The sequence below is a fragment of the Coffea arabica genome, chromosome 11e (assembly GCF_036785885.1).
Source record: "Coffea arabica cultivar ET-39 chromosome 11e, Coffea Arabica ET-39 HiFi, whole genome shotgun sequence".
NCBI classification, from domain to species: domain Eukaryota; kingdom Viridiplantae; phylum Streptophyta; class Magnoliopsida; order Gentianales; family Rubiaceae; genus Coffea; species Coffea arabica.
Window position 1 is genome coordinate 61,419,058 of NC_092331.1, and position 11,807 is coordinate 61,430,864.

Genomic DNA, 11,807 nt, shown 5'->3' on the forward strand with positions numbered 1-11,807 from the left:
AATAATTATTATTAGTGTGTGTATATACGTGATAGGTCGGATGAAATATAATGTATTAACGAATACTCACACGGCACTCATTAGAAAAACCCTTTCATTTAACCTTAAAACTCTATAAGATTTTAGCTTCTTGATGGTTTATGTCAGCTCAAACTCCGCCTTTTAAGTCCTAGTAGAATCAAACGCGTATCCTCATTGCCTATCAGATGCGATATGGCATTAAATTTATTCCTTTATCAAACTCTTGGTGCAATGCCATAAACGGCATTCTTATATTAGGTAACCTTTAAAACTTAATTGTCATATCCTCGTTTATTTTGTCCCTTCATTAATTTCGATCCAAAATGCATTAATTTTTTACTTACGGAATAAAGAGAGACAGAGAGAGAAGGAAATACATTGCCTTACATTCCGTCCCCTTAACTGAGTATTATGAGAGATTCATACACTAATAAAATAATATGTACACTAGCGAGATTAGATGCATCACATATATATAAATATTAATCTTATGTTTTAGATCAAAAAGTTACTACACCCTAGAGGAAATCATTACATTTTAGTACCCTCCTAAATCCTCCCCTCCCCATTCTCCACCTCACACCCCCAAAGAACCAAAGTTAGAAAACAAAGAAATTTGTTGGTCATTGAAAGATGTTCTAATGGAGCTTTTATTAAATAGCAGACCATTTCCAGGAAGTAGTTTTTAACCGCGTTTGTATCTCACAAATATGCAATGCTTATGAAAGAACAAAAAAAAAACAATGCAGCTAAAAATATTCATAAAAACACACTTAACTAAAAATAACCAGTGAAACAAAAAAAAATTGTGGTGTCCACTCCACTGGGAAGTACTCTGGGACCGTTGGCAGCAAGCAATAGCCGGCGCCAATATTCGTTGTGTTCTCTTCTTCCCTTGAGAGAACCACATCATTCTTTCCATTTTAATCTCTCTCACTTCCACCTATTTATAACAATTATCTAGCCGATAATACATCCACTTTCGTTAAATTCCCATGATTCCCCCCTCCTAGCTTTTAAGCCTTGCGTTTCCACTGAAATTTTTGAACATCCGGAGGAGCCAATTCTTGATGATGATTACCGAGAATACCGGGTTTTCCTCTCCAAGAAGTGATGCCTTTCCTGCAGGTCTGCGGGTTCTCGTGGTCGATGATGATCCTACTTGGCTCAAAATTCTTGAGAAAATGCTCAAGAAGTGTTCCTACGAAGGTTTTGGTTTCGTTTAACCATTACCCTCGAGTTTACTTTGACTTATTGTCTGTGATTTTGTAAAATCATACTCTATATCATCTCATTTTCCTCATTTCTGGTCTCATGAGCTGTTGTTTTTAAGCATGATTTTTTATGTTTTGGGCTGATAGCAGTCTGTTCCTTGGACATTTCTGTGTTAGAGCTGATTTAAAAGCACGTGTATGTAGGATCTATCTATATTGTGTCCTTTCTTGGTACTAAAGTGTTTTATGGGATTATTTGATGATAGTCTCTCTGCTTTGTGTAACTAACCATTATAACTATCGAACTACTAAACGTATAGCCTATTGAGGTTTATACTTCAAAAGCTGGTTTATCTCTTTCTCAGTTTATGTGACTTCTATAATTCTTCCTCTGAAAGTAACAGCGATTAAGGTACTTCTTGATCTGGAATTTCGTATCATGATCGGAAGAAATATGAAATATATAATCTTTATTCTTGATTCCTCCTTCATTTGCTACGCTACAGAGAGTTTTTTTGTTCTTCTGACTTCATGAATAACTGCTATTTACTTATTTATTTGGTGAAAAGACACTAGACCCGCAAATTTAGTTTTCTGGTTGAGTCACTTAAATGCTTCAATTTGATAACAAGATAAATCATTTCTAGACTTTCCCTGTGAAGTAGTCCTCTATATGGGAGTTAAAGTTTAAAGCTAAATTTATTAACAGAAGTTCTTGTGATGTATTAATTGAAGTGAAATCCCAAGCTGCAAATAGATACCGTTCATGAAATAGTGATTGATGGTTTTCAGACCAGAAGATGCTAAGCATATATGTAGTATTATTCCTTTACAAGCTAGTGGTATTTAAGCTTTGAATTTTAGATACGTGTATATTACAATCATTTGTTGGTGGAAAAGCTGAGAGAGATGATTGATGTTGAGGTTCAAAGTGTCTTATGAAGATCTTGTTTAGCCTAGCACATAGTTCGATGATTTATCCGTAATAAAGATAATAATTTGCTATGTTCCAAGATAGGGATTTAAGCAACTTTTTGCCGTCAATAGAAGCCAACTTTACTTTGATGATAAGGAATCCCAGTGTCATTGTTTTAGTGCAATCTGACTAGCATCAGAAGGCTGCCTGGCTGAATATCAACAGATACTGCTGATTTATTGTCAATCATGCAGGGGACTGCAATGAGAGTCTGTATTCCTTCTGCACATATTGAAACTGTATTTAACTGAAGCCTTTGTGCTACTTTATACAATCCAAGCACTCATATAAACACATTCTTGTTTAAACAATGAGGAAGCCGAGACCTAGATCCTAGATCCAGATCCTCTGCCAAGTCAAGGTCGCATTCAAACTTCTCTATAGTTAGTTGTGATGCACAGCATATTTTCACATATTTGTCTTTCTTGTGAAGATTAAGATGTTTCATGGTGCCACTGGAGAAACCAACATCGGTTTTTGCCAACAGAAAACCTTAATGCAGATAGTATATTGCAATAATGCCTGACCACCAGATTCCTTTACTAAATTTGGGGAGTTTCAAATAACATACTTTATGGGTTCCCCTGCAGAGTCCTTTTCTTGCATTCAGCAGCATATTTTATAATCCATCACGCATTCACCAGAAAAATATCTTAAAAAATGTCAAAGATAGAAAAAGAATACAATAAGAGAAACAGTAATAATTGATAGGATAAATTTTGTGCTTAATTCAACTTCAATGTACCGGCAAACCAGGAATTCTGTCCTTTAATTCTTGTTCTGTTGAATTTTTATTTTAAACCAACTAGTGTGCCTCTTCTGTGACCAAATCTAAGCCTGCAATCCATAGCCTGCAATGGTTCTGAACGAGGTTTTGGAAATTGTTTAAGAGGTGCTTCTCCATTACAATTGGATTTGAGTTCTAGTGAGATTATTCTGCATCATATTTCTATTCCGATGAGTGTCTCTATATCAGTTAGTGCACAATGGAAAGTATATTGTCTTTGGAAGTTGATTTCCTTATGTGCAGCATTTTGGGGGAGCCCTTTTAACTGGTGATAGAATCATTACCGAGATCAAGATCTAAACCTTATGTTTTAGCATGGAAATGCTTAGGCGGCCTAAATATGATTTTCAATTGCTTTATTCCTCTTTCTTCTGCAGTAATCAGACTATTGCTGTTGAGGTTCTTGGATTATGCCATCTTACACCTCATTCCTTGTGATTGTATAAACAACTAAATTTTGTAATTTTGCATGAAGAATACTGCAATTACTTTGTAATTCCTGGTCCACTATCTGCTTGTGTTTCAGTGACAACATGTGGGCTAGCAAGAGATGCCTTGAACCTGCTTCGAGAAAGAAAAGATGGATTCGACATTGTTATCAGTGATGTTAACATGCCTGACATGGATGGTTTTAAGCTTCTGGAGCATGTTGGACTGGAAATGGATCTTCCTGTCATAAGTCAATTTTCTGTCATTGATATTTGGAACTTTGTTCTATTTATATGTTGTCGATTTAAAATGCTAATACTTATACTGTTTTATGGAATTCACAGTGATGTCTGTTGATGGAGAAACAAGCAGGGTGATGAAAGGTGTCCAACATGGTGCATGTGATTATCTTCTTAAGCCAATAAGAATGAAAGAACTTCGAAACATATGGCAGCATGTCTTCAGAAAAAGGATACACGAGGTCAGAGATATTGAATTTCATGAAGGCATTGACGAAATCCATTTGATGAAAAATGGCTCTGATCTGTCTGAGGACAGACACTTGCCTTCTGGAATTGATTCATTTTCAGGGAAAAAAAGAAAAGAAGCTGAAAAGCATGACGACAGAGAATGCAATGATCCTTCATCTGTTAAGAAAGCTAGAGTAGTTTGGACGGTAGACCTTCATCAGAAATTTGTCAAAGCTGTGAATCAGATTGGTTTTGATAGTAAGTTAGCAACACTTCTATTTTTCCAAGAAAGTCATAGCCCATTTATACATTAGCCTAATCTTTTGTGATGACTTCTGCTTGACTGCATTAGGAACAATGATTTTGGTTTGTGTTTTACAGAAGTTGGTCCCAAGAAAATACTAGACTTAATGGGTGTTCCATGGTTAACAAGAGAAAATGTAGCCAGCCACTTACAGGTAAACAGTCTCAAAGCTGCTACTAATGGTAGTGAAGAATATGGTTCCCTTGGCCACGTTTTCCATGTTTCACAAGAGAGAACCTTTTCATGCCATCTACAAATTAGCATTAGTTTTTCTCTCCACAACATTTGACCTTTATCTCATCCTGGATGCATCATGTAAAAGGTTTTTATCTGCATTATTTGTCTGTTCTATGTGAGTTGCCTTCTGGTAGTTATTTGAAATGAAAACTTGAAGTGGATATTTAAGTTGCACAGCCATGTTAAAAATGTTCTCATGGAGATACTCATCATTGTTCAGAAGTATCGGCTTTACCTTGGAAGATTGCAGAAAGAGAAAGAGCTAACAACCTCCTTTGGAGGGATGAAAGACTCAGATATCTCTGCAAAGGAACCTAACGGCAATCACTGCCTTCATGATTTAGTCAATAAGCAACAGTGTGATCTTGCAAGTGGCAGTTATAATATTCAGGGAAACAAGAACATGATTCAAAATGTTGATTTGAAAATGCACGAGGCAGATCTGAAGTGTACGGTTCCAAAGCCAATGGAAGAGCCCAAGAAAGCTATAGATGGAGAGAGTTCTTATCCTCAAAAGAGCAGCAGTAAAAAGATGAGCCTCAATCACTCTTTTGGCCAATTTGATTCAGATTTGGAATTTGCTGCTGTGATCCCCAAACAGTATCCCTGGAATGAAGAAACCTCACAAGCTCAATTCAGTCGAGAACGCAAGCCACATTTCCAGCCAAAGAGGGGGTTTAATACTTTGCCACCGACTTGTCTTCCCGAAAATATCCAACTCGATTGTGTACAACCCAGTTCCTCTCCAAATTCTAGACCTTCTAGCATCGATAGAGATAAACTAGCAGAGGCTGAAATGAAGCCTGCCTACGTGAAGAATAGAAGCCAGGGAATTGAACAGTTGTCTCCTGCAGGATGCGATGCTGACCTTTTCTCTGCTCAACCGGGGAGCAAATTAACAAACAATCAAGCTTTTAAGCCAACGCAAAGTGCTGTGTGGAGCATGAACAACCATAGCTTGGATGAGATTCTTGAAGGTGGCATGGAATCTGCAGGGAGAAGCCTAAATTTTGCTAGTGGAACAGATTATACATCTTGGGATGAGAATGTCCATAGTGGCTCCCTTCAAGGTGATTTTCAACCGGTGAGTACTGGTCCTCAGGGTATAGAATTTCTTAACTACAGTGAACCAGAGCTCACTATTGAAGTTCCAACCTTCTTGTACGATTCACTGAAGTTTGACTCTGAGTATCCTTTTGATTCAATGGAATATCCAGTCATAGATCAAGGACTATTCATAGTGTGATCTGAACTCAAGGCACCTCATCTTGTAAGAAGAATGCTGTATTGCTCTTGCCGATCTAGTGCACTGGCGTGTAAAGCGCCTTGAAATTTAACTGGAGTGTAAAAGCCTCCTGCCCAATTTGATGAACATGATGTCGATCCATCGTATTATGATATTGGTAGTATATCATGCATAACAAAGCTTACGCTTCTTTCAATTTTAGGGAAACACTTGAGCATCTTTCATTGCTCGTAAACCCGCAATTCTTACTTGGTTAGCATGCGTATAATTCAGCACAACAATTTCTTGGTCACGGAGGGGAAGAGGAGAGATTTCAAAATCTATCCTAAGGACTTTCAAATCCAAACTAGGACTCCACCTCTCTGCCTGCCCCAAAACCAGCTTGATATAATTAGTGTAATCCTGTCGCACCATATGTTTGATTTTCAACTTTGGTAACAGAGGGGAAGAGGAGAGATTGCAAAATCTATCTTAAGGACTTCCAAATCCAAATTAGGACTCCACCTCTCTACTGGCCCCAAAACCAGCTTCCTCTTCCTCTAATTAGTGTAATGCTTCAGTGACCATATGCTTGACTTTTAACTTGGCTGATCCCCTCGAATTATTGACAGAATTCAGCTTCCATACGGTTAATTTTGCTCTATTGATGCCTTAAAAGGGGGAGGGGGGGGGGGGGACAGTTTAAAAAAGCAAAAGGACTTCTGAGGAAAAAGGGACAGTTTACAAAAAGCAAAAGGACTTCTGAACTAACTTCAGAAGTAGATTTCTGTTCCTGCCCTAAGGGCAAGCATAATTGTAGGAACCTCCCATCCGGTGTCAAAATAAAACAAGACAGGGAAAGAGGACTGTGAGTCGCCCAATGCGAAGAAGAAGAGAGGCAATTTGTCTGGCAATTTATCTCGTATTATAAACATCTACGTAATACTAGAGTTTTAGTATTGTTCACGGCTAACATCCCCAGAAAAATGCCACATTTCCACAAATTGAACATCTTATGTCGAATGCAACCACTTAATATTGTACAAGCAACAGATTACTCGCAATTGCCTTTGGTTTAGAAAAAAGAAAAGTGTAGCTCCAGGGTGCAAACTATGCTCCGCTAATCAATCTTCAAGATGCACAAGTATTGGAGCCGCTTTTGCAGTTAAAGCTGGATATTTGGAGAAGTATTCTCATGCATAGTCTTTTTTGTAACAGATTTTGCAGAATACGCTAGAGGCCAGGGGTTCTTTATTGCAGCATCTCTGAAGCCACCAGTCTTCGTTGAGAGTCTCCAAGGTGGTCTAGAACTGTTATTGTGCGCTTCAAATGATGCTTGCTTCCTTTCAATTTTTGGTGAGCATGACAAGATTGATTTCTGCAAAGATAATAATGGTCACCAATCACCTATTTCTCACTCACAAAGCACAAACAAAGTGGGAGGTTCTAGTTCTCAGGATGAGATAATTCGTAACAACTTTCCACCTAGACTACATGCAACAACTGCCGTCACATATAGAACATAAATACCTTGTTCATGGCAATACCAGCTGATTTTTTCCCCAAAGGCAAGTTGGCATTTGCATCCATTTTAGAGGAAATAGACCAGCACATGTTGATGGTATCATTGACTATTTTCCCCTGCAAAGGTAAAACAAGGTAATTCCAATGTCCTTTGAACTAATCATATTACTCTCTCAAATTTGGCTAATAAGCTAGACAATTTATCAAGCCAAAAGCTCTATTTCTGATGATTAGCCATATATATGATTCTTGGCATCATCAGGAAATAATTGACAGATTTGCATCTAAATCCTCAAAGCATCCTATGTTACTGTTGTATATTATTGGAACAACCAGATAGATCAGCATAAAACCTTATGTTTCGATTGGTGTCGTTCCTCTTTGGCTTCCGTCATATTCAGTTTCAGCTCTAGCTTCTGGAAGAACTGAAGTAGCGAGTGAGCAAATGAACAAGTAATCAGAAAAAATAGAACAATTAAAGAAACTAAATTAAAGGAGAAGAAAAGATTCGATTGAAACTGAGTCTTAGACTTTGCCTCTTTACGTTTAGAAGCCCTTTCTTCACTCCTTAAGCTGAAGGAAGAAGATGCAGCAGGAGGTTGCGCTTTGCTTTCAGGTGTAAGCTTAGATTTTGAAATGCTGTGAACAGTTCAATAAAGAACATAAAAGCTCTTACCAAGGTAAACTAGTGACACTGTAGTTGCAAATTCATTAAACTTGAACATGTCTTGTGGCTTATCAGCATATAAAAACAACAAAATAGGATGGATACTTGAGATCAGAAAAGTTATCGCTTAAAAATGTAGAAAGATAAAGTTTTCTGAAATCAGCATGAATGCAGAGTAGAAAAGGTACAGCAGGGTTCATAATTGATACTAAACATTATAGGATGCATGATATGTAGCCTTAAATCCAAATATAGACCTTGTTCTCATTTACTTTATTAGATTTTGCAAAATTTAATTACGGAAAGTAATTACAGAGAATAATTAGAATCAACAAAAATTTACTCTTTGGGTGATTACGGATTTTGGATTTTTTGGTTATTAAAAAATCTATTATCTGAATACAAAAGCAAATGAAAACATCTTAAAAACAGATTTTTCAAAATCAGAATCTATAATCAAGTAAAATAATCAACTGAGAACAATCCTGTATTCATCTCGTAGATATCCCCTACTCTTCACCCAGTCTAAATATACACAGCATTAAATATTAGAAAAAGGGAACAACTAGCAAATAATACTTACTGCACCAATGGTGATTTTGGTATCCTGTCTCTTGAAGTGCTACAAGAGACTGACTGATCCAGTAGAGCATTAGTCCTGTTAAGAGTAAATTACAGACGGCACACAATAATCTAAGCAAACAGAGTAGGACCTCTTATATATTTTTTGAATTATACTTGATTTTATGGAAACTATGCAGGCTATTACCTTTCCTTGTTTAACTGAGGAACAGCTGATAGACGCTTAGAAATTCCACTGACAGACGCCTGCACTTGGAAGAAAATAAAAGAAGACAATATCATGGACTATCGAAACTAACAATCATAGTAAGAAATGTCATTAGAAGACTGGCAAAACTTAGGCACCCTGGTTGATGTTCGTTGATTTGAGCTCTCTTTGGATGTCTGGGCAACACCTTTGAATAGCCTTGAGTCAACATTCTTCTTCGATGCTGGAGATGATATTTTATTGAGATCATAAGCATGAGAAGTAAAGTTTATTGACATGTGAAGTGATTTCGGAGTTGATCTCTTCCTCTCCAAAGATTGATTTTCTGTCTTTTTAGAGGTACTGAGATACCCATCTTTTGTTGGATAAATTGGTATTTTTGACTTGGTGAATGATTGAGTCTTTGATTTTTTATCATGTTTTGACAACTTTCCAGAAGAAAGTGCAGCTTCCTTCTTCTCTGACGAAGCTGAATCTCCCATAATACAAGCATCCTAAAAGATTAATATTAGATATGGAAGAAGGAAAAGAGCTAATTCAGTATGTAACCGGAAGCTAGTAAGTTTAGTACAATTACCTCGGAGTGTGTCTTCACCTCTATGTTATCATGACTGTTCATGGAAACTTGAAATTGGTTTGATGTCTCGACTTCATTTTCTACAAAAATAGGATGTTCTGTTGCTAGTTCAACTTCCTTACTTTGGGTACTTTCTATAGTCCTTTCTTTAGGAAGAGTTTGCTGATTTGCATCGACAGGGAAGACAACAGATGTTTTGATTGTATCTTCTGCCAGTACCTCCTCAATTTTGGCATGCTCATGTTCTTGTGCTGGCTCCATCTCTGTAGGAGGAGAATCATCATGATCCCCATTAAGCATATTTACCACAGCAGTATTGTCAACAGCTGCGCTTTGTTGCTCAAGTAATGGAGCAGCTTTCCTGGCTGCAATTTTCTTGTAGTGGGCTTCAAAGTAAGCTTTCTTCTCAGCAACAGAACCAGGTTTTGAGTACTTCTCAGCTTCTTCCAAGTAGCGATTTTGATTGAAAGATGACCATTTTTCCCAGACCAATGATTCAGAGACGAATCTCCCAAATGAAACTGATGATGTGAGGGCACGGCGAAGAGGATCTCCCTGCAACCAGGTACACGCATTTCATCTTTTTAAGTAATAAACTTCCAAAGTCATAATCAAATCCATTTCAAGAACTCGTGTCCAGGCATTACAATCTACCCAATTTCTATTGCACTATCCAGAAATTTGAGAATAAGGAATTCTAGAGTTCAATTTATCGGTGGTGAAATGAATTAAGACTGAGATTAAACGGAATATGTAAAATGGAAGAAAAGTCATATACTAACACAAAATTTCAAAATACCTCCCCTAAGTGCTAATGTAACATTCAGCTAGATAACTGCCACAACCGCACTTGACCAAATCATAGGAACGGTAATCTTCCAGTACAACAGAAGTTTACAAAACAGGTCCAGATTGTGCATGAGAAGCTGCTTTCTGAATTCAATACTAGTGATAAAAAATTTATTAATCTGAAGGAGAGAGCAGCTTTGCTAATTTAATAATGAACAAATATTTTCTCTCCAAACATTTAACTTTTAGGCGTATCGACCCCTACTTTTCACAAAATTTACACAGTACGCTGTAAGTTGATGGATTAGAGTGACCATTTGAGGCGTTCTGGATTTGGACTGTGTAGTTAGGACTCGTTATTTACCCCGTGAGCAGAAGAATTAATCGACCAGCAATACGCAGCAAAAAACGATTAGAAAAATATTAGACCCAATGATTGCCAAATTCAAGCGGCAGCGGAACAAAATTAGCAATTCTATCATAACTCCATGGCACTATTAACACGGAACCGGAAAATACAGGCCCTAACCAAAACCACACGAATTTATCTAACGATTCATGATAGAAAAACAAGTAAAATAAATAAACAAAGACGGTTTCTTGAACTAAACCTCAGGAGATTCTTGGGAAGTTTGAGATGGTTGAGAAAACGATCTGAGAAGGCAAGCTGAAGATTCACCCATGGCACATTTGCAGTAAAGTAGGAGGAGAAAAACCCAGGAGAATCTCACTTTTCAGTTCCTTTTCTCTTGACACTTGTGTGCTGCACTTGCCATTCCTCCTCTGATCTTTCTCCCCTTTATCTTGAAATCGCGGGGATACAGGGTTGATTGGACACTTTAAATCTTGAATCCCAAAACCTTGAATCCACCTAAAGCAGGCTTGTTAGACGCCTAAACAGAGCAGAAATGAGGACAAAAAGGCTCTGAATTCTGCTTCTTTGCCCCCTCAATTCTCACCGTTTGTGAGTGTGTCCTGCGTGTCTTTGCTCTCTGCGTGAGGCTATTTGTGATGGTTACTTCAGTTTATCAATCAAGGGGCATGGAGCTGAGGCGAGAGCGAGGCATTAACGGCTAGTTTTCCTTTCGTAATCTTGATTTTAATTCTGTCAATTTTCTTATTCTTACACTGTATAACAATGAGTTGTGATTTTGAATTTCAACCACATGAATAGGTGTATTTTGGGAATGTGAAATGATGTGTAGTTTTTTAAAAACTTTTGATACAACTAATGCCAGCATGTTTTTGAATATGTTTATGAAAATGTCCTCGTGTTTGTACATTTAAAACTTTTATTTATAGAGATATTTGGATATTTTTAGAATGTGAAATTATTGTACAATCTTTTGCATCGAGTACAACTCATATAAATTTATGTATTTGTGTAATTATTGAAATGGTGTTATAAATACATTTAATTGAAGTGTGATTTTTGTTGTGCAATTAATTCCTTATAATATAATCCTCACTACCTGGGACCTAATCAATAAACTTCAACTAATTAAAATTCTTTCTTTTGAACTCCCATAACCTACAAACAATTGAATTAATTACTGTCTAAATAACAGCTATTTCTAATTATTCACACATTCATCTATTTGGTTCTTGCTCTTCCATTTTTTTCCAACATTTATGAATGTAGGATCCTTCTTCTTTCTAATTTTAAATTGTGCCAGTTACGTATATCACTTTATAAAACTTTTTTTTTATTCCTACCACCCTATAAAACTAAGATCAGTTCCTGCCTTTTCCAATTTTGTTCTAAAGTCATATATTTCTTTGTGTTTCTTACAAGGG

The 11,807-nt window shown here is 36.9% G+C and overlaps 2 protein-coding genes across 2 annotated transcripts; one reads left to right on the forward strand and one right to left on the reverse strand.

Moving 5' to 3' along the window:
- Window positions 1-845: 845 nt before the first annotated feature.
- LOC113719248 (two-component response regulator ARR11) lies at window positions 846-5,810 on the forward strand. Its single transcript, XM_027244411.2, has 5 exons — window positions 846-1,230; window positions 3,525-3,677; window positions 3,772-4,155; window positions 4,279-4,355; window positions 4,659-5,810. Exons 1-5 carry the CDS (start codon window positions 1,092-1,094, stop codon window positions 5,682-5,684), a joined length of 1,779 nt encoding a protein of 592 aa, XP_027100212.2. The 5' UTR covers window positions 846-1,091; the 3' UTR covers window positions 5,685-5,810.
- Window positions 5,811-6,565: 755 nt separating this feature from the next.
- LOC140021758 (uncharacterized) lies at window positions 6,566-10,831 on the reverse strand. Its single transcript, XM_072073051.1, has 9 exons — window positions 10,622-10,831; window positions 9,222-9,776; window positions 8,782-9,138; window positions 8,624-8,682; window positions 8,438-8,512; window positions 7,724-7,826; window positions 7,541-7,612; window positions 7,194-7,304; window positions 6,566-7,041 (listed from the first exon to the last, which is right to left on the reverse strand). The coding sequence occupies exons 1-9, from the start codon at window positions 10,691-10,693 to the stop codon at window positions 6,829-6,831; spliced, it is 1,617 nt and encodes a 538-aa protein (XP_071929152.1). The 5' UTR covers window positions 10,694-10,831; the 3' UTR covers window positions 6,566-6,828.
- Window positions 10,832-11,807: the final 976 nt, after the last annotated feature.